This window comes from Centruroides sculpturatus, unplaced genomic scaffold, assembly GCF_000671375.1.
Source record: "Centruroides sculpturatus isolate CEXI.00-Female unplaced genomic scaffold, Cexi_2.0 scaffold385, whole genome shotgun sequence".
In the NCBI taxonomy this organism is placed as follows: Eukaryota; Metazoa; Arthropoda; class Arachnida; order Scorpiones; family Buthidae; genus Centruroides; species Centruroides sculpturatus.
In genome coordinates, this window is record NW_019384625.1 from 606,827 (window position 1) to 631,943 (window position 25,117).

At 27.1% G+C, this 25,117-nt stretch overlaps 1 protein-coding gene across 1 annotated transcript; it reads left to right on the forward strand.

Moving 5' to 3' along the window:
* The first annotated feature begins 226 nt into the window (after positions 1–226).
* Positions 227–17,374, forward strand: LOC111625611 (solute carrier family 35 member E2B-like). Its single transcript, XM_023368813.1, has 6 exons — positions 227–737; positions 1,948–2,083; positions 8,376–8,624; positions 8,737–8,790; positions 16,824–17,027; positions 17,122–17,374. Exons 1-6 carry the CDS (start codon positions 242–244, stop codon positions 17,330–17,332), a joined length of 1,350 nt encoding a protein of 449 aa, XP_023224581.1. The 5' UTR covers positions 227–241; the 3' UTR covers positions 17,333–17,374.
* Positions 17,375–25,117: the final 7,743 nt, after the last annotated feature.

A 25,117-nucleotide genomic window follows, 5' to 3' on the forward strand; every position in this document is an offset into this window, starting at 1 on the left:
TGTCAAGGTTATTTATACATAATTTTAAAGAGATTAGAATTACAGTCATTAAATCAATGAAGCACAAGATTTCAGAAAACCTTGACTAAATTGCTTATAAACTTACAGAATGTTCTGTTTTTCACAACACAATTATCAAATTGTGAAATGATATAAAATTTGAAATAAGTTTAAAGCAGTGCATTTGCAGAATTGCCGAGATATAGAATTTAGTTTTATTTATTTGAAAATAATTATTAATATGAATATTGTTTTTTCAGATGGTTTCTCTGATGTGAATTTTAATAAACATTTGATTTTCGACTTAAATCAAATTGAGAAAACTCAAAAGAATGAAATTTCTTCATTTTCATGTTTTGAAAACAGTGATGAAAGAGCAGAACTTCACTCGCCTATATTTAAGAAAATGACAATATCAGTCAAAAATACAAATATGGATAATTCTGATACAGAAAACTTATGTTTACAAAGCAAATATGATGCTATTATCAATTGTGATAATTCAGATGATTTAGATAATTATCAAAAACTTTCTCAAATACCTAATGGATTAATAAATCATTCCTCAAAGATGAACAAACTGAAATCAAGTGACTGTCATATAGCTGATATTTCTAGAGGACTGTGTAACTGGAAAGCAATTATATTTTTAGTATTATGGTATTTTTTTAGTTTCACAACACTGTTTTTGAATAAATATATTCTTGCATATCGAAAAGGCGATCCAACTGTTTTGGGTAAGTCTTTTAATTCTTTATAATCCGAATAATATTTTTATTAAAAAATTAATTTTATAATAATGGTACATTAGATTTTATTAAAATTCATTATTATTATGAAATTTTATGTGAAACCATAAAACATAACTTTGTAGCATTTATAGTTAATATTTTCAAGTATGTAAATATTTAAACATAAATATAATGCAATAATTTGTGTGCTATTATTACATATTAAAAAGAAACATTTTCTGTTACTGTAAGGTATATAATAATGTTAAATCATGTTACATTATATTTATAATATAATAATAGTTTAAAATTAAAATAATTTTAAATTAATACAATACTTTATACTTAAATAAAACTATCATCCTATACAATAAACAGTAATAAAGAAACTGCAAATATAAAAAATATCATTTATTGCAAGGTAAAAGTTTGAACTATTTAAATATAAAATAATACTATCGTACTTAAAATAGAAAGGTATTATTTTATACTTAAGTAGTTTAAATTGCTACCTTGCAATAAATAATATTTTTAAAATAAGTAAATAGTATTATTACAATAGTTCTTGTATTTTATAATAATAATTTTCAAAAACTAAATTGAAAATTAATACAGTTCTAGTAATATGCTTATAATCAGCTCCTTGATTTTATTCCAAAATTTCACTATGATTAATCACAATAAAAATATTGACTTATTGTATTTCCTTTTGATATATGATTTTCTGCCAATATCATATGTTTAAAATTACTGAAGAAGCAAAATTTTTGTTTCAAAATCAGATATGACTATGTTGTTTTCATTTAAAAAGCACTTCTGTTAAAAGTCAGTGTAATTTTAAAAATAATTAATTGAAACCAATATCAAAATTTTCTTTTGAATAAATTTTAAATTGTAGTATTTAAAGTAATCAGAAATTACAAGATTTTTTTTACATATATGTTATTTTGTGAGAAGAAAAATAATTATTATTCAAATTGTATTCAAATGACATTTTAAATGATCTTATATTTCTGAAAAAGTTAATACTTTCCAATGCTTTCTATTAGTATGAAATGATATTTTAATGTCAAAAAAATATATATATTAATGTAAGTATAATGGTGAAAATAAAATTCAAAATTTTATGATAAAATTATAGTAAGTTTTAATATAAAAATGTTTTTTCAAGTATTTATTTCAATAAAGTTTTTTAATATAACTTTCTTATATATAGGAATTGTTCAAATGTTTTGTTGTGCTATTTGTGGATATATTCAATTACATTTCTCATGTGGATTATATAAAAAATTACCTCCAAGAAAGATAACACTTCAGTGTTTATTACGAATGGCTCTTGTTGGCAGTTTAAGGTAAGAATCCATTCATAAAAAATAGTTGTTTTTTTATTGTTAATCATGTCTGAGTTGAAGTGTAATGAACAGATTAATCAAAAATAATTTGTTTGCCATATTTCTTATTTTTAATTAATCGTATGTACAATTTATCAATAGAATTATTTTTAAACTAGTCTATAAGAAGGTTTAATAAGTATATCAAATGTTTATTAACTAAATTATTAATTTACTCAAGAGATTGTGCCTAATGTCTATCTGTAGTAGCAAATTACTTAGTATTAATCATTACATTTGCAAAGTTATATAGCCTGATTATTTAATGTGATCATTTGGTTATGTTTCTAGATTTAATAAGTTAAATCCTTTTAGAAATTCTTCAAAAATTATTTAAACTGAATATTGTTAGATCTTTCTTTAAGACTAGTGTTAATTATTTAATTTTTTCAAATATTTTGAAATTACACAAGTGTATAAAATAAGACAGTGCAGGGACTACTAAGACACTAATATGACAATACTTGTACCATGGGTCAATTACTGTTCCTTTTGCTAATTTGTTAAGTATAACATCCTTTGATAAAATTTTGATGGTGATCCTATTTTTGTTGTTGATCTCTAGTGATCTAATGCAACATTGAAATTAAATATCAAATGTAATTTGTGTGCTTTTGTGAAAAACAAAGTTGATAGAAAATATTAATAATAATGCTGGTGGATAGTTGGGAAAGATATTTAACTCAATAGAATGATTGCTAATATATGTTAAAAGAAAATTACTTTATAAATTAAAATGTCATGCACTAACTCTGAATAAATCTTAATACTGCAACAGTATCTATGCCAGTAACGAAATTACATAGATATTTATTGTAGGTGATGCTGCGAACCGTAAAATCTATTCAACACGTTACTGTGGGATGTGACGTGTATTAAAGGTGTATTCGGTTTACTTTGACGTTTGGAGAAACGTGTAAGTTATTAAAATATACTTTATGAACATTATATTTGCAATCTAGCTTTATATAAATTTGATTGTAAATGAATTGCGTTATGTTTTATTACTGTAATTTTCTACCATGTGATTTATGAAACTTCTATTGGAAAATGCCCTTTTAAATAGATAATTCATACAAAACGTAGTAATACAATCGCGATTTCTGCTAAAAAAGTACAAGTTTTTAAACTTTTAAAGACATTTTCATTAATAAAATGATATATATATAAGAATGAAATGTTATAACAATAGTAATGCTGATTGAAGGGACATAATACAAATGGAATGCATTACAAAACTGATAAATAATATAGTAAAATTTCAGTTTTGAATGAGGAGTTTGGACCCACAAATACTAGACCTTGTGTAGAGGATCACATGTAGACCTTTGGTTTTTTATACCTATGGGCATGGTCTACAGCTCTGCTAAAATCTCAACTGCCTCATTCAGAGCTGTATTTGTACCATTATTTTCATAATTTATTTATGTTTTAATTTCTCAAAAAAATGCAAGGAAATATTTTGTATAATGATTGTATAATTGTAATCATTAAGATGATTATTGTGCTTGCATGATTACAATTTATCTAATCAATGCCAATTTAATATATGGATAATTGCATTCAAACAATTGGCAATCGTAAAGTTTAATTTTAAAATAGGTGATTAATGTTGCTTCTCATAATTATTGAAATAAGAAAAATCAAAACTTTTATTCGTGTTAAATTTAAATAGCTTTTATGCATATATAATCTTGTTTATTTTATGTTTTAAGATTTAATCAAATTAATTATTCCAATATTTTTTTTTTATACTTGAAATTGACATATAAAATATTAGTGTTTTCATATACATGGTAAATTTATATCAGTTATTACTAATAAAAAAAATAGAAAAGAACATAAAAGGATAATAAAATGATTTAAAATAACATAAAATTAAATTTTAGGTGATTTGTAAATAAAATCTATAGACTTAGATATATTTTTATCTGTCTACTTAACATCTGATATTAAAAACTGGCTTGGGAAATTCAAGGTTAATTGCTATTCTTAGTTGATCATATTATATAGAAATAGCATAAATTGATTGCTAACTATTGAGAAACTATAAAAGATAAATAAGTTTTGTCTCAAAAAATTAAATCTTTATTATAATACATTTAGATTACATTTTACAAATTCTCAAGAAGAAAAAGATATATGTGAAGTATTGTTATATATTTAGTCAGTAAAAAAATATTTTAGGTAAATTCTCAAAATATTAATGATGGTTAGCTTATTGAATAATATCTATTTTGTTGTCTTACTATTGAATTCTTGAACAAAAATTGGCCATGCCCATATTATAATTAAAGTCAAAAAATGATAAGTTTACAAAAATAATATGAAAGATTTTTTCTTCTTTTCATTAGCTTAGAATAAATTGCATCTTGTACATGTTATATGATGAAACACCATCAAATAATATTAATCAGGCCAATAGGCTACTATCTTATCTATGCTGTTTGTAAATTATTCTTATAGCATTTTCTAATATACCAGGTTTTTTTTTTAAATTAGATTTTATATGCATAAATATAAAATCTGTGAACAGTGACCATTAACAAGAATGTAAATGGCTATTGTTTGGAGATTATTTTGTATGTACGGGAGGTCTTCATTTAACATGACTAACTAAGACCAAAAATTTGCTACTCAAAGTGAATCTATGTAAAGTAAGGATCATAATTTCATAGAAAATCATATGAAAAATGTTTAATTGGGACTTTAATAAAGCAAAACTGAATGAAAAACATGAAAGAAATGTTTATTGTCCCTATTTACACCTATATAAAATATTTATTATTAATATAATTGAATATTAGAAATTATTTATAACTGAATTTTAGAAGTACCTGGTTGTTTTATTTTTACTGACTGCTGAATTTTATATATGAAAAATGAATATAAAGTTGTTCTTAAATCCTTAACATTTTTGAAAATGGTGAAACCAGCCTTTTGATGTCAAAAAATTCTTAGTTTTTGCTGCCTCTTCCTCTCTCACCTCACTGAATAACTTCATACAAAGATAAAGTTGTTATTGGATTAGGTCTAAGCTTATAAGTATGTGTTATTGATAGATAACTTCAATCCACATTGCAAGACACTTTTTCATTATTCCCATTACATCATTCCTCAGTTGTTTGTTTTCACTTCACAATGGCATAGCCTAGTTTTAACTTTGGCTTCCAAATCTAAGGCTTTCTTAACTATTATGTGAACTGTGATCTCAGGAATGTTAAAGGCACGGGAAATATCAATTACACATTCTCCTTTCTTCTATCAATTAATTATGTCTATTTTAACAGCTAGACCGTATGAAGCACGTTTCCTTTTATGAACTCCATCATCAGTTTTGCTAAGTTTCATTGACATAATTTCAATAAAAAACTCAGAAAATGAAACAGAAAAACCAGCCAGAACCAAAGCAAAAATGACAAATGCATGCACAATAATGCATTTTGTGTATGGTGATTATGTATCAATGTGCATGTAGATCACATGGTGCAATAGGAAGTTACCCTCCTCTGGGGAACCTTGTAAGTGTGGGGAATTTTTTTAAAGTGGTGTTCCACAATTTTTTGACCACTTAACTACAGGGACTCGGATAACGAATACTTGTTAAACAACGACCCCCTGTATATCAAAAAGAAATGTTTCTGAAAAAAATGGCTGCTGTTTACAGTTATCTATTATTGAGGTTCAACTGTAGCTTGTTATATAAAATGTTAAATAATGTACCCTGTGAACCAATGATCAGTGTTTGACGAAAAGAAACAAAAGAGAAAGTTTACCACAAACGTTTTTGAACTGGCTTGAGTTCTTCAGGTGTTAAATGGAATTACTGATGATCTCTTTTGTTTTTTCATCACACACTGGTCATTGGCTCACAGGTTACATTATTTATTACATTCTGGTGTTGTGTGTTGGTGTTTAATATAAAATGTTTTCAACCATTTATTCTAGATTTATCAATAAAAATAAAATACAGTGAAGCATCAAAAATCTGGACTAAGTGGGACTAGACCATATCCACATTTTCATTTTGTCTGGATTTTCAAATATATGTGCAAATTCATTTACATATTTATTTTAGGTATTGTATTTTAGTACTGTAAACTCCAAATATACTGTAATTCAAGTTTGGGAGTCCTAAGTTAAGGCAGTATTTCACATGGAATATAAGAATACAATAGAACCTCGATTATCCGGATTGTTCAAAATAAACAAAAATTTTACAAATTTGCTGATTTGCACTTGGCGAATTACGATACTGTTTATGTACGTGATGGAATGCATAACTTTTTTTGTTTCAACGACGTCTCACCCAGCACAGTGGCCATAAACTCTTAAATATATTTTGCGTCGTAATAAAAATATAACTTGACATACATATTTATAAATAATTTATTTTCAAATTACATCATTTCTATGACCAAGGGCGGCATAAGGCATGGGCAACGTGGGCCACCGCCTATGCCTCACGGTCCGAAGGTTTATGCGTTACTTAAAAGCTGCGAACGCAACGAAAAAATTTTACTCGTCATAAAACGATAAATAGTTTGTCAAATTTTTATTCATAAAAATGCAGTTTCAACTGCTTTTTATTTTATAAAATTCGTCTTCTTGCACTACCAGAGGGCCTTTTAAACAGTAGGTAGTCTGTTAGCGTTGGTCCAAATTCAATATGAATGTTTGTTTCTTGAAAATTTGATCACGGTTTAAATACAGTATTTACTTTTAATATTACCGATATGTCATCGAAAAGAAAACATGTTGTATTATCATTAAAAGACCAATTAAAGTATTTGTTTCGATTATCCAAATTTTTCCCTTATCCAGACTACTTTCATCCCCAATTAGTCCAGATAATCGAGGTTCTACTGTACTTACAATAATTTAAAATATAATTTAGAGAATCACTTCTACATTTAAACAAAAAATACACTAATCAGAAGAATTTCAAAATTAAAAAACTACAAATTCTGAATGAATGTTAATATGTGAATAATTGAAGGATGAAAGAATACAGACTGAAAGAACATCAATAATGACATTTCCATTGAAAGGATTAATTAATAATAATAATATAAATATAAATAAACAGCATCATTATTATATATTAATAAAATGAGTAGTTAAAGTGTCAGTAATTTACAGTAGTAACTTTTTCTATTCTCTTGAAAATATCATAATTCATAGATATCTTAAGTATTATTATTTCAATGAAATTTTTGTTTTTTGACAAATTTCATATTAAACTAATAAACATTTTTTTGCGGTTTATGTATTGAAGGTTGAAATCATTTAAGACTTTTTTGATCTGTCAAGGTTATTTATACATAATTTTAAAGAGATTAGAATTACAGTCATTAAATCAATGAAGCACAAGATTTCAGAAAACCTTGACTAAATTGCTTATAAACTTACAGAATGTTCTGTTTTTCACAACACAATTATCAAATTGTGAAATGATATAAAATTTGAAATAAGTTTAAAGCAGTGCATTTGCAGAATTGCCGAGATATAGAATTTAGTTTTATTTATTTGAAAATAATTATTAATATGAATATTGTTTTTTCAGATGGTTTCTCTGATGTGAATTTTAATAAACATTTGATTTTCGACTTAAATCAAATTGAGAAAACTCAAAAGAATGAAATTTCTTCATTTTCATGTTTTGAAAACAGTGATGAAAGAGCAGAACTTCACTCGCCTATATTTAAGAAAATGACAATATCAGTCAAAAATACAAATATGGATAATTCTGATACAGAAAACTTATGTTTACAAAGCAAATATGATGCTATTATCAATTGTGATAATTCAGATGATTTAGATAATTATCAAAAACTTTCTCAAATACCTAATGGATTAATAAATCATTCCTCAAAGATGAACAAACTGAAATCAAGTGACTGTCATATAGCTGATATTTCTAGAGGACTGTGTAACTGGAAAGCAATTATATTTTTAGTATTATGGTATTTTTTTAGTTTCACAACACTGTTTTTGAATAAATATATTCTTGCATATCGAAAAGGCGATCCAACTGTTTTGGGTAAGTCTTTTAATTCTTTATAATCCGAATAATATTTTTATTAAAAANAAGCAGGCAGACTCTAGTCTTGAGTGTGTGCTAAATTTACATGCTACTGTATTATATATTATAATTGAGATTGAATTGTTGTATTAGTTTTCATGATTGTTAACTAAAAATTGTGTATTTGATTGAAACAATATTATATTAATTTTTTCATTTATTTTAAAGGTTTTCTACTGTCCTACTTGGGTTAATTGCACTTTGGTATGTTCCTGTTTCATTTGCTGAAACAGTGAAAAGTTCAGCACCTGTTTTTACAGTTGTAATATCCAGGTTAATTCTTGGTGATAAGACAAGTCTTTTGGTTATATCATCTCTCTTTCCTGTCATGGGTGGATTGGCTTTATGTAGTGCAAATGAATTGAGTTTTAATACTTTAGGATTTATTGCAGCTGTGGCAACAAATCTTTCAGAGTGGTTAGTAGAAATTTTTCATAATTAGATATTTAAAATTGAAAAAAATTTATAAAATTTTAAAATGCAATTTAATATAATTTTGTAAAACTTTTATTATTAATTTTTTATCTAGTTTTCAAAATGTATATTCTAAAATGTTATTAAGTGGAGAAAAAGTTACCTATAGGTAAGCTGCTAATCATTGTATCAAATATTTTGTAATTTTGTCTTTAGTTTAAATTTATAATAAAAAATAATAGTCTGATAATCTAACTTAAAATGTAACTTTAAATTGTATTGAAGTAAAAACTTCACTACAATTTAAAACCTTTATTTTAATAAAATTTTACTATACAAATTAACATAAATATTATTACTTGTTCAAGAAAATATATTTGTAGAATGCAGAGCTCTGTATATACAAAATATACATATAACTGTTTATAGTGTACATTGAGAAACTTAACTATTTTGAAATTGTAATCACATGATTATAAATATAAAAGTTTTTAAATTTTTGTAAATATTGTTTTTATGTTCAAAATACTTCTAAACATTTAGTTTTAGTTAAAACTTTTAGCAAAAACTATTAGAATACATCTTTCAAGCTTTTTATCTTTTATCAATATTTTATTCATGATATTAAATTATTATGTGAATTATTTTATATTTAACATTTTAACATTTAACATATTTAAATATTTTATATTTAACATTGCTGTTAGTCCATTTAATTATTACTAATTTTATACAATTTCATTAAATTGTAATTGTAAGTAATATAAATAATTTTCATAAAATGGACATATCATACATTAACAGCCTAATTTACATTAAAATACATCAATTTATATTTGTTTAGATGTATACCTATGCAAAAATGCATTTAGGACCTGCTAGTCTCTCTTCAGTTGGCTTTTTTTATAAATGTATATACATTAAAATTAAACATTTGACTGACATTTATACTATATTTTATATAAAAAATTTTTATTAATTCATTTATGATTTTTATATTATAATTTTGTAATTTCACTATTTAATATAATTCAAAATCTGTGTATGTATTAAAAGCAAAAAGTTCTGTTCCCATCAAAACTTAAACCAACATTTTACAAAGAAGCAGCATTGTAAGTAGATCACACTGGATCTCCTGTGGAGTCTACAATTCGTTCCTCAAAAGGATCACCCATTAACTTCCTCTGTGGACTCTGCATGAATTCATGGGAAGGGTTAATTAACAAAGGGGGTCTTTGCATAGGGATAGGACTTTTGACTCACACTTTGAGTTGAAGAGACTGCTATTCATTTGCTCTAGTAGCAACTGTTCTTTAAGTTTGATGTTTGAATAATAACCTTTGGTTATACACAAAATACACATATACAGATTTAGTTTTAATTTTTATATTAATTTCAATAATATTTATCTGTGTGTGTGTATATATAGGGAGTTATAAAAATAGGTATACAGTTGTTGTTATGGAAAAAATATATACAGGGAGAAAATAGGAAAAAACATTTATATTTATGTACAAATTAAATCATAAATAAGGAATATGAACTAATAAAAGAATAAAAATAATAATAATGAACACCAAACATTTTGTATTTTTCAGATTCTTAACTGTTTATCTATTTTTGCATCTCCTGTATATTAAAAGCAAAATGTTCTGTCACTGCAACACACAAATAACATAAATTTAAAATTTAAAATTAATTTGATTTACAATTTGAAAATTTCAAAACAACCGTCAAACAGTTTTTAAAAACATTTTAATTTCCAATTGATTTATTTTATTTTTAATTTTGGTTTTAGTTTAAAGGCTAGAGCTTTAATTATTTTATTAGTTTTAGTTAATTTTTGGCTTAAACTAAATTAATATTAAATAAATTAAGTTTTTATAATTATTTAATATTATTAGTTATTTAATTTTACCTTTATTTTTTGAGCCCTTTACAATTTTTTTAATTAATTGCAACTTTTTTTGCACAAAAGATAATCAAATTTAAATTTATTTTAATTTTTTTAGTAATTTCATTAATTTTTGTTTTATAAATTTGTCTGCTTTTAAAAAATATTTTAAATTTTAATTTTAAGTGAGTTAACATCAATTGAACTGTTGAGTTACCTAGTACAAATTAAAATTCTAACATTACAGTTTTTAACTTTCTTTTTTTCATTCTTATACTGTTTCTGCCTCATTAAAACCAACAAAATATAATTTTAACCATTACAATATCTTAAAATGTATACAATTTAAAAAGGTAAAATTTACTATTATTTACATTTGTATAATTTCTTTAGGATTTACAAATATTAACAAATCATCTATAATGACATCTTGTAACAGCACTGTTAACTAATTTTTGCAACACATTGTTAAGAAGTATTGGTTAGATAAAAGCGAGGAAACCACATTTTGTAAAGAAATCCACTTAACAAATCATAGTTTTACATGTGAATGTAAATTACTTGTAACATTTTCATTTAATATTTTGTTATTTATTATATTAAAGTTAGAACTTTAGATTTATCTAGAAAAATATTATTTTCAGTACATTTTTGAATTTGAATAAATAAATTATTTCTTTAGTTTTGAATGATAAGAAAAAGATTTATTTCTACTATTAAGAAATCAGACAAATACTTTGAATTTAAAATTTTTATATAGAAAAATAAAAATTGATAAAAGCCAAAGAATAGTTTGTTTTATTTATGCAATATCTATGAGATTATTGAAAATATAACTGTTAAAAATAATTTAGATGTTCCCTATATACTATAATATAGGGAGCATCTAAATTATTTTTAATAAACTCATAGATATTACTTACTAATGTTTTTAAATCTTTTAATAATTTTAACACTCAACAGTTGTTAAATTAACCAGTTTGTATGGTAATTTTTCTTTGTTACTGAAGCATTCTAACATGTAGTATCATTTTGTCATCTCAAAATAACTTGCTAATATTTTTCATCTAATTGAAATACTCTAACATTTGATTAAAAATATGTAAGTTAACTGGAACAAATGTTTATTCTTATTTGCAAAAGTCAATCTTACACTCATTGAAATTATTCATTAATAGTTAAATAAAATTTAAAAATTTGTTAAAAATAAACCAAACTGTCTTTTGGTACTAATAAACTTGGTCTTTTGTTTACTTGAATAAACCAAACTGTTAAAATCTTCTCTTCATCTAAGTTTGGTGTAGTTAGTGAGCACATTTTTATATACAAAAATTTTTTGTTTTAAAAAGCAAAATATAATTATGAGATGCAATATTTACACATCTGATAATTTTGCAAAACTGTCTCTGAATACATTAAAGTGTTAGCTAAATGTGAATACAATTAGTAATATCTTTTAATATGGAAAAATGAAGAGTCTAGCAAACAAAAATCATTTTAAAAATATACAGTTATATCAAAGAATTGTGTAAAACTAGGTACTTATTCAGATATCCTGAAAGTGACTGTTACATTAAGGAAACCAAATTATTTATTCTCTTAGAAAGTTTCAATTTTAGTCCAGCATTAGCATTCTAAATAGAACTTGTGCAAGTTGTTCTTGGAATACTAAAATAGTCTGATAATGGTAATAAATGAATAAATGTTTTTGGTTTTTCTTTAATGTAGCAGTTACTTTCAAGATATAGTTACAGCACCATAGCTAGGGCTTGGCAAAGGGACATGTGTTAGGGTGCAAACCCCAGAATATGCAATCAGCAAAGCAATTTTATTATTTCAAAATATTTAGTAGAGAGTTTTAGAGGGAGCAAAATCAGAATCTTTTCCTTGGTGCCAACGACCCTAGCTACAACACTGTATAAATATTTTATAGTTANCAAGGAAATCGTATAATAACCTTTCATTAAAAAAATGACATGTCTCAGAACTTATAACCAAGGCCGGCCAGAGAGTGGTGTGAATGGTGCGACTGCGCAAGACCCCTCGAACTTGCATGATCCAAATCTTGCGAACTCTTAGCGAATGATGAAATTATCAATTTTTAATCTATTTAACGGATGGTATGTTTATTATTAAAATATTATTTTGTTGTTCGAAACTGTTTTGTTCTTATTATTAATAATAAAAGGCTCCGCACAACAACTTTGCACTAAGTCCCAGTTTTTTTTGGGCCGGCCCAGCTTATAACCACAAAAACTTCCAAACGACCTGAACAGTGTCTCAGAATTCTGTTTCGAACCCTGAACTTCAGTGTTTCAGTAGTTTAGCATCTATAGGAGTACAAATACCAGCATCAATTATGCTGGTTAATTTTCCTAAGGTTTTCCATGTTGTAAGGTGAAGTTCATTAATGCTAAAACAAGTTTTTTCCCTTTAAAAAAATCAGTTTTTTAAAAAATCATCTTAAAAAATTAAATTAAAAAACTTCAAGGATTAATACTGAATACCACCGTTGTTTTTTATCTATAACCTCATTTTATCAGAGACAAAAACTACTAAGGATTACCTTCAGGTAATCCTTAGTAGTTTTTCCCTCTTAGTAGTTTAGTCCCTCTTCAGGTAATACATATCTACAATCGGTAAACATACAGATGTTATAAAAATTATTATATATTACAGCTATATATATATATATATATATATAGCTGTAATATATAATCATTTTTATAATCATTTAAGATATTAAGATATGTATTACCTGAAGAGGGGTACAAGTGAAACAAAATTTTGCACCTGAAATGCATTGTGTAATAAAGACTAACAATTGTAATTCTTAGTAGTTTTTGTCTCTTATAAAATGAGGTTATAGATAAAAAACGACAGTGGTATTCAGTATTAACCCTTGAAGTTTTTTAATTTTTTAAGATGATTTTTTAAAGAAATGTAAAAACCCACACCATAAGTAAACATATATATTTGTTAATTATTATTGCCTTACTGTCCTTTAGTTTCTTAATATAAATTTTTTGTCAACTTGGACATTAATTATTAATAGAACAATTATATGGGTTTTTTAAATTTTTATGTAAGAATTGAGAAAAAAGTTCTTAAAGAAAATAGACTTTCTTTACATGTAGCTCAATAAAGAAAGTCTGTTTATTGAGCTACATGTAAAGAAAGTCTATTTTCTTTAAGAACTTTTTTCTCAATTCTTGTGTAAATGCTTAACACCAGTATAATTGTCCTGTTTATAATTAATATCCATGTTGGCAAAATATATAATAAGAAATTAAATAAAAACAGTAAGGCAATAATAATTGATCTAAATTAAATTTACTATTCTGAATCTAGATGCTTTTATTACTAAATGATTTAGAATTTTAATAAAAGTCAAATGTATTTGATGTGTTAACTCATTGGTGTCAACATGTTAAATATGTTTTCTATGCTGATGATGATCTAAAATTAGTTTGAAGACTTTTTCTGGTTTATTAATAATAATCCATAACAAGTAAAACGGAAAAACTGTATTTGGGACAAGACTATATGTCAGAGATGCNTATATATATATTTGTTACTTATACAAGTTTTTTTCTTCCCTTTTAAGATATCTCTTGACATTATATATTTTTAATTTGAAACTAATTTCTCTTTACCAAAAGCTTTTCATTTTCATCTTAAGATAAGTGAAAGCTTTTAAATAAAATATCAAATCAAAAATTTTTTTGACATTTTTTAGAATTTATAAACCAACATTTACAACATAATAAATCAACAACTACCAGATTATATTGAGCTATTATATTGTGATTATTTTTAATTGATTACTAATTAATTTGTACTAGAAATTTGAGTCCCACTCTGGGCCTATTCTTTTCAGAATTTTCTAAATTATTTAATTTAATTATAATTATTAAATCTTATAAGAGATGACACCTAATGCCTCCCTCTAGTGACAAATTAATTAGTAGTTAATTTAAAATAATTGTGATATAATAGCTTTATAATCTGATAATTGTTGACTTTATTAAATAAAATTTAATAAAAGAATTGGCTCTTGGCATTTTATAACATTTTTTAGAACATATTGCATACATTTTTGGATTTTAATCCAAATATGAGAGATGCAGAATCCATAAAACAAAGTTTTAGTAGAAAATGAAGAAAAATTATCTTAGTTACTCGAGACTACAATAAGTAAACTTTTAATTTCGATAAAATTTGTTTTCAGTATTTCTATAGTATATTCTCTCTAGTGTAAAGTTTGAAACTTCATTTTTTTACAAACAGAACTTTGATACTTATTTTTATTTAGTTCATTATCTTAGTGCCGTTTTTAACATTCAAACTTTACGTATTATTTTATACTGATGATATCTAGTCCACAATTTTAATATAGTGAATAATTTGTCATTTTGACAGTTTATCTATTTTTGCTGAAGCTTTATTTTTCTATACAATCTTAAAAATTATAATAAATGGAATAAAAATAAATTTTACTGATCTGACTAAAAAGAATGAACTAGATTAATTAAAAAAAGTATGGATTTATTATGTAGTACTGTAGCGTACCGAAATACGTTAGCGAAGGGGTAAGGAAAAATAAAAAACAGCACGAATTGATAAGACACTAAACAGATTTAATTACACCAGGATGTGCGTCTGAGGTTCACTTACAATTGAATTTACGATGGGCTTTCGTAGCCCTTTCGGTCCGACAAGAAGAACAGAACGGAGCGATTTAGCATGAATTGCCCGACGCGACAATTTGGAATCATTGAGATCTAACATAAATTGCCCGACGCGACAATTAAAATTCGTTTTTGTTAACACGATATTCGGAATATTCTTACATGAAGGCTGGTAGTTGATACCCACTGAATGTCTCTCTCTTGGTACGCAATTGTCCTCTTTACACGTGGTTCCTGCTTCTTTATTCTTCCTTCGCACTCTCACGAGATTCCTCCTCACCAACAGGACACGAACCCAGGAGAACGAAAAAGTCCTTCAATGCACTTGGTCCTTCCCTTTTATATCCCGCGCCATGTCTTGACAAAGGAACATATGTCATAGCAAGGGGATCCAATCACGGGCTCGCACTACCACACCTCAAGAGGTGATACAACCTTTACGGAATAATTTATAATTGCTAATGTGCGACAATACGGAATATAGATAATTATATATATATAACAATGACACTACAACACTTAGTGAGAAAACACTACAATTATTTAATGCATGCAATTTTGATTATCTATTTTTCTTATACAAACAATAATATGTAACAAATGAATATGTGTACATTTTTTATTTGCTATATATTTGTCGCATGTAAAAAAAACCATCTCTCTTATTTGTAAATTAGGAATTTCAGATGTAGTTTTTGTATCTATTATTCTGAAATGACAGAAAATGACACATGTTAAGTTTACTTTTATGAAAATTATTATTGACATTATTTTCTTTATATGTATAAGTATAATAATTAACCTTAACATTTCATTACATTATTTTAAATATAAGCTATGCTAAAAATCAGTAATACTGGATTACTGCGAAGTTTTGATTAATTTGGAATCATTAATTTTATACATTCAGTATGTAGAAGTTGTGAATCAAATTCTTTCAGTCTGTTCTTTTCTAGATTTCTAAATAATTTATTAATAATTATAGATTTATTTAAGTTCTAAACTGATTTAAGAAATGGCCATGAATCTGAAATAGCAAATTATAAAATTAAATTAAGGAAGTTGTTAATGCAAAGCAAATTCAAAAATATTTTGATTGAATAATTTTAATACATTGCATTGTTTATATTTGGTATTATTTTATATAAATGATAACTTATATAAAATATATAAAATTAGTGTTAGATTAGTCACAAATTATACAATATTACTGCAATATTGAAGTTTGTTAAATAGCAGAGAACATATATTTGGTTTTATTTGTTTTAGTAATCAATTTTTTATTTAACATGTTTTCATAACATAAAATTTATAAATTTAAATAGTATCTTATTTTGAGATTTGTGTTTTAATTTAGTTTATTCAGTTTAATTAAACAAGTTTATATTTTTGACACTGTTGTATTTTTGACCTACAAAATTACTCAAAATTCTGTATACTATAATACTAATCTTTTATTCAGTTTTGAATATTGAAATAGTTACTAAATACTTATAGTATATAATATTTCATTACATTATTTATTATTAATCTAAATAATTATTTTTAAATAGTTAATAAACTTTTACATTGTATTAGATATAATTTTTTGATTTAATATTTGAACAATTTTTGTAGTCCTCCTGAACTTCAGTGTTTCAGTAGTTTAGCATCTATAGGAGTACAAATACCAGCATCAATTATGCTGGTTAATTTTCCTAAGGTTTGGGCAGGCCTAAACCATGAAATGATATTAATATTAGTACTCGGAGGAGTTTCATTCCATTGTCAGAGTTTAATGGAATATATGTTGTTGGGATATATATCACCTGTTACGCACAGGTAAAATTTGATTTTTTTTTTTTAAATAAACATTTACTTTTATGTTTATTTTAAATAATTTAAAAGTCTAATTTGTTATAAAATTTTATTTCAGTGTTGCAAATACGACTAAACGAGCATTACTTATTTGGTTATCGGTATTAACATTTGGCAATAAAGTGACGTTTTTGAGTGGCTTGGGAACAATGATTGTAATTTTTGGTGTTGTATTTTATAATAAAGCACAAGAATTAACAATGAGAACACCAACTCCAATAGTTCCACCTTTTTCTGCTGGTGCCAAAGGAGGAGTACATGCAATTTGATATTTATTTATGCTAATGGGATGTAAATTTTATTACATATGTTTTAAAAATAAAACATTAAATTAAATATTTTGTTAATTTTTAATTATTTTTTTCTATGTCTTGGAGTTACTTATATTTTAATATTAAATTCTAAGTACTTGGTAGAATAATAGCTAAAGAAATAATATAACAACTTAAATAAATTTTTTCTGATAGTCATTCTATAATGAATATGAATTACATCTTACCCAGTTATAGAATGAATTAAATGGGATTTAAATCTTATAATAATTATAGTTGCTTGAAATGGAGTTAATAAAATTATCTTCTTAATAAAATGATAAGAAATGTTCCATTTTTAGATATAAAAAGAATTACAAATAATCAATTTAAGAATGTAGCAATGTTTAGAAAAAAAATGTCTTCAAATTTTTAATGAATACAGTGTTGAAAGAATTTAAAGATGTAAAAAAATTAAACATTTGTTTTATCTAAACTATTACATTATATATCAATATAATCATGTTTTCAGTTCAAAAGATTAAAGAATTTATTTATTCTAATTGAAGTTATGGAAATTAATATTGATCATTTATATTTATAACTGAAGCCTGAATGAATTTAAGCATTGATTCCATCTGTCATATTGTTAAGGATTTATAATTTGATGTGTTTAAAAATAATTTATTTAAATTTTGAATGCTAAATGAATGAAATGTTAACTTTTATTGCAATCAGAATAAACTGTGTCAGCCATTACAAAATGTGAAATTTGAAATTTCAGTTCTACAAAAAAAAAAGGAAGAAAATAAACAATTTGATATGTTTAACTTAAATTAGTTTTCCAAAAAATAATAGCAAAGCTATTGTTTTGAATAGTTTTTAATTTATTTTTTCTAGTTATCAATAGTTTATTTACATTTATAATTTTGGTTATTTATATTTTGATGATTTTATTTAATGATGACGAAAGTATTACTGTAATTTGAGTGAAGAACAGTAACAAAACTTCAAGAAAATTTTCAGACAAATTAACTGACAAATCAGAAATTTTTCAATGCTATTTCTTTGGAAATTATTCTTCAAAATACAAGCATTATTTTGTTTGAGTAAAACTAGTAAGACTCTATGTGAGGCTGGCAACACTGTTCTAGATACCAGTCTCGTACAAATTATAGTGACAACCCACAGAATAAAGCCTTGTCATACGACAGAAATGCTGTGTCAACATTAGTACTTATTCTTTCCGCTAGAAGGAGGAGTGTTCGGACTATATGTCAAGTTTTTATCTTTGTTTTTATTATTTTATACTGATGATATCTAGTCTACCCATTGCAGTGAATACCTAACAAATTATTGTTAATTTTCCGAAATAAAAGTAATAATTTTAATTTATAATGAAAATACATTTCGTGTTTAAAGCTTCTTGTTCTATTCAATTGTTGTACTTAAGTCCTACATTTGTCGAGTTGAGAGATTTATCATACAGAATATGTATTTAAAAGCATGGCAAAATTAATCAATTTGAATTGTTTTAGTATACATTTCGGGTCTAAATCACTCTTCAGTTGTTGACAATTATTATTAAACTGGTCCCGAGTAAAGTCACATGAGAAAAATATACTTTTAGTTTAATATTAATTAACGCATAAAAGACAGTACTCGGCATATGATGTATATGATATGAAATAACCAAAACGAATTTACATGAGATAGAGACTACTGCAGAGAGAAAAGTATATACTTTTTAAAATTGGTTTTTTGTTCCAAACCATTGCTAAGGTAATACATTTAGTTAGTTAGTTAGTTTTGTTTACTTATGGCAACGCAACATTTGGGCGATGCCTTCCGGGAGGTCTTTTTAAGGGAAACTGGCCCCTATTTAGGCGTTAGAGACATGGAGAAAACCCGGAAAACTCCACGTGGCCGAGCGGTCAAGGTGGCAACCTACAGCTCTGGGGGACCCGTTTCGAATCCGAACGGGTCGAAAAATCCCCAGGAATTTTTCGGGGGGGTAGTCCGTTCGGATATGTCGGGCCCCGTCCCTCACCACCCGGCAGCCCCACTGTGGGCCTGGCCGAATCCATAATGGGCTTGCAAAAAAGAGGCCCTTAGTGCCCACAGGCCGGAAAGAGTTAAAAAAAACAGACCTGCATATGGCCAACCCGTCCGAGCGAGGCGCGAACCCACGACCGAACTCCCAGTGTTGAGAGTACGAAGACCGCTTGGCCACTGGTATGCCGGTAATACACTTAGAATAAAACGTTTTATCGGTAAAATGCAATATTGCAAAACCACTTTTATAATATGCTAGACTGACTAATTTTCCCTATTTTTCTATAGCTTATAAATCTTAATCTGTAAACTACGACGACGGCGCTTATTTTTCTGCTGTAACTGCTGGACTTGAGACTTTTGAGCTTCTGATTGTTTATTTAACGTCATGACAGCAACATTTTGGGATTGTACGTCTGCCTTTAACTGTTTAACCTCAACATTTTTGGCTTTTAACTGATTATCAACATCTTAGATTGTTTAATTGATTTTGTAATTATATTTTTTTCATTTTCAACTTCTAATTTTTGTTTTTCCTTGTTTATGTATCCAATTGAGCTTGTAATACTTTTTTTGCCTACCACAAGTGCTGAACTTCAGTGCCTTTAACTTACTGAACAATTTTGCAGGACCCAACCTTTTTTCGAAAGTTTGTATGACATGGATCTTTTTCATGCCAAAGCAAGGAAATCGTATAATAACCTTTCATTAAAAAAATGACATGTCTCAGAACTTATAACCAAGGCCGGCCAGAGAGTGGTGTGAATGGTGCGACTGCGCAAGACCCCTCGAACTTGCATGATCCAAATCTTGCGAACTCTTAGCGAATGATGAAATTATCAATTTTTAATCTATTTAACGGATGGTATGTTTATTATTAAAATATTATTTTGTTGTTCGAAACTGTTTTGTTCTTATTATTAATAATAAAAGGCTCCGCACAACAACTTTGCACTAAGTCCCAGTTTTTTTTGGGCCGGCCCAGCTTATAACCACAAAAACTTCCAAACGACCTGAACAGTGTCTCAGAATTCTGTTTCGAACACTACCTATTTATACACGTCCACACAAAACAAAACAAAAATAAATAAATAATAATAATATTAAATTAAGTCTTTCTCTTCCTTGAACTATGCTAACAAAAAAAATAAGTTTTTACTAAATTTAAAATTATGTTTACATTTTTAAAGGTTTGCTTTGATAATTTTTCTGGGCAGGAGTTTTTCTGAAGTTTTGCTTTAGGCTCTATGATTCTCCCTTGTGTATGCATCATTTACACTTTGTGTGTACTTTGAAATGTAAGGTCTAATAAATTTAAAATTCAATTATATAAACTACTTTTGTGTATCCATCTTTGCTGCATAAAAATATTTGAATTTTTCCGTCCATAGCTGAATTATCTTGCACAGACGAAACATTATAGCTGGCTTTGGATATAAAGTCCTTGACGATGATTTAAATTTATTAGACTCATAGAAAGGGCAGGAATTTTCATTAATTCAATCATGTCCAAACAGCCAAAACAACAATCAATATTCTCTTCTACAGCCCTTAGTATTCCACCAATGTAGGCCATTGTTACAGAACAAATATTGGTTTGTATAATGTTACAAGGTTTGGTCGCAAACAGTTTCATTTCTGTTTCAGTTGCCTTCAGTACCTCTTTCACACGTCTAACTTCATCAATTGACACATTTTTTATTTATTCGAAGAATAAAATGGCACGGAAAAACGCGTTAATGTAAATTAATCTTACAAACACAGCAAAAATCATTGAGAAAAATAAATAACGTTGAATAATTATTCGAATAATACTGAAAAAATAATTTTCAGTCGTATCTCATTCCTCGTTCTCATCTCGATAGAGGAGTGCTGCAGCCTTCGCTTTTCATTCCGGAAGAACAGAGGGGAAGATTGCTCAGCGACCGAAGAGGCGGCCTTATCGAAGACTACCAATCCGAGGAAGACAGAAGAGAGGTCACGAGGCGACCAAAGCTGGCCTTATAGGAGACGACCAACGCGAGAAAGGGGGAAAGAGTGTCTTCTGGGAGGACTTGGAGGGGAAGCTGGCCCCTATTCAGGCGTCATCAGCAAGGAGGAAAACCCGGAAAAACTCCCGCTGCCAGCTCGTCCGAATCCCAGATCGAACTCCGGTGTTTAGCGTCTGGTCACCGCCATTAAGAGCGGAGACGGAGTCCACAGTCTTATCTCGCTTGTCTCAGTGTAGGCAATAGGCAGTACAGCAGTGACGCTCTATGAGAAAAATTACAAATTGCCTTCAGCCACGACACACCAGTCAAGAGCAAATGGCGAGGCTGTTTCATTATATGGGCTGTGGTATACATAACAGCCAGGAAAGTAAAAAGGGAGCGCAGAATGTTTTTCGACCAATATAAATCAGTTCAGCTAATGTGCATTTCAATAGACAACTAAGATTCTTGACTGTGGTCTAGATCTGAAGCGTTAAAGAGAGTAAGCCATTGGGCTCTTTCTCGAAAATTTCTAGACCATATTTAACTTTCCTGGCTGTTATGTATGTATATGTCGCAGTCAGATTGTTAATTTAGCCGCTTTACAAAGAGTCTATCTGTTTGATTAAACGGCGCTGTTTTATAACAAAGCTAACTAACGTTCAGCCACTTTACAAAATGACTAAACCAAATCCCGCCAGATTGAATGACAAGTTACGTTCTACAATACGACTGGCGAAATAATTAGCCGCTTTACAATGTGGCGTTAGATAAATCATATTTACTTTTGGAGGAGCAAAGGCATTCACCAATATGGCGTAGTCTAGCGGTAATATTGGATATTACCAACAAATAATGAAAGACTGCAAAATGTGTCTGAATATAGCGGGTTTAAAGATAATTTCGACAAACATCTAATGGAAATTTACGCAAAACAGCATGGAAATTTGAAGAAACCATGGGTTAGAGAAAGAATTTTTGAAGTTATTAAACATAAGAATAATGGTAAGATGGCCATAGATTCCGGTGCACAGCGGACGTCTATCGAAGATTATTAGTGTTCAAAGTATAAGGTCATAAATACAGTCAATGAAGATCATCTCGTTTTTTAAGAAAAGTTACCTGAGAATTCTACGATACGTATCATACCTGATGAACAGTATTTTGATACATTGATGGAAATTTATAAATCCTGCGGATATGGTAGTCGTGACAAAATGGTATACGGTGTTAAAAACAGATTTTAATTAAATACAAAAGAAACAGTTGAAATATTTGTTGCTTTCATATGTCCAAACGTAATATACTTAATAAAAGTATTGTGACCTAACCAATAGTTTCTAACAATTTTATGGAAATGGAGTTGATTTAATTGATTTATAGTCAAAGTATAAATAACTATTAAACTATCAACATAATGCTACTAAATACACCTTAGACCGCTTCAATCAAAACGAACGTCTGAAGTACAGTAGGTATAACTTTTACATCTTTAGGTACTTTTCCACGAAAAAGTATTCTTCGGTTTTGCTTTAAAGCATTTTACAATAAGGTAGTACTGTATATATATTTTTACATATTAAATTATTTTAAAATTGAAAGATTGAACTGAAATAGGTAAAAAATTTAACAGTTCTATACCTATAGAACTGTTAAATTTATTTTTTTCAATTTGAAACTCCATATATCCTGGAGTGACAATGACCGGTAAAAATACTCGAAGAATTTGCAAATATGTGGCCGGAATGTAAAATTATGCATGGCAGTCATCAACATCCACTAAACAAAGGCAGTATAGAACGCAGTAACCAAGATGTCGAAAATATGCTTAAATCTTGGATGCGCGACAATAATTCGACAAAATGATCGATTAGGTGCTATTTTGTGCAATATCAAAAAAATGCATCGTATCATTCAACCATTGGCAAATCACTTTATCAGCTTTATTTGGTAGTGAGCCTAAAACTAGTTTACAAAGTTCTGATATTCTTTCATCTATTGAAACCAAAGAGGAACTAGAAAGTTGCTACCAATGATCAAAAAGTTATAAAAGATGTAGAAAACATTCAATATGATATTTCACAATGACATCGCACAGTTCTGATAATTTGATTAGTGAAAATACCTTTTCTAACATAAATAACCAGAAAATAATGAAACTTTATTACATGACCTAAACGGGATACAGAGAAGATGGTTTACCACACCGCTCAAGAAACTTCTCCTATCAGATATTTAAAAATGTATTTTTCTTAATGTACCAAAAATATTATGGGAAAAATAGTTTCGATTATATAATGTATGTTTTTTTTTGTACTTCCTAACATTTTTGTTCGTAATCCTAGTGCATAATTCACATTATAGTAAAAAGGCTGAGATTTCCGCCGCTTTACAATACAGTTAAACGTATCATATCTCGAGAGGGGTCGGACTTAATGAAAATTTTGCTCATTATTAGCATTTGCAAATTTTTATAAAACTTATCCCTGCCCTCAAAATTAAACTTCCTGTCATTTTATAATAATTAAAAATATAAAATTTCTTATAACAAAATCTCATAACAGATGGCGCGACACACAATTTATTTATTATGATTAGTAGTATAAAAACTTTTAAAATAAAATCTCATAACAGCCGGGAAAGTTACGCAACTCGTTGCTAGATTTTTTTATTACCAACTCCTAGGCACTGTTTTGATTGAAAATTACTGATCTGAAACTTTTACATCTTTAGGTACGTTTCCACGAAAACGTATTCTTCGGTTTTGCTTTAAAGCATTTTACAATAAGTTAGCACTGTATATATAGTTTTTCATATTAAATTATTTTTAAAATTGAAAGAAGAATAAACTAAAAATTTTGAGACGAGACTACGAAACTTCTTAAACCATTCATGTTCTTATCTTATTGTTTGTGGTGTCATAATGAAAAAGGTTATCCGCTTGAAGGAAAGATTTGTGTTTCTTTTCTTTCTATGTCAATGTCACTACACATGATTTCTTCTAGATAATGAAAATATTTTTTAATGATATTCTTTTCTTTATCGTACCTGAAATAAAAGCAGAAATTTCAATTTTATATTTTCAAATGAACATCAAAAATGACAATTTTTTTATATAATATANTTTATATATATATATTTATTTATTTATTATATTAAAAAAAATTGTCATTGTCATATATATATATATATATAAACAATTGGGACATTTTTTTTGTTTCGAGCGATTCAAATTATGAGACTTAATAATATTAAAAAATAATTTATGTTCGTTACATAAATATTCAAAGGAAAAAAAATACTGAAAAAATATAAAAAGCGATATACTATATTTACCTTTAGTTCAATTTTATTCTGGAGTTACTTCGACACATCTCTTAGTAAATGTCAATACTTCACGGATCTGAAGAAATCAATAAAGTAATATCGAAATTATTTGATAAATTATTTTTCTGTTGTAATAGCTACCATGACTGTCGATGGAGCAGGCTCCTTTTGCCTTTATTTTTTTTTATTTTTATTTTTTTAACAAATGAAATGAAATAACTAATTTTGTACGGGTAGGAATTACTAAGGGCTCCAAAGTTTTCTCTAGATCCGAGATAAGATCCCAAGTTCCTCCTTTCGATGGCCCTTATAACATTTACTATATAAATAGTACAGTATATATTAATTGCATAAATATATATTCAATCAAACCTCCAATAACGGTCACCTCTAAACACAAAATGCATTCAAACAGCGACCAATTTTTATATTCTCTCCTGCGACCGTTGTT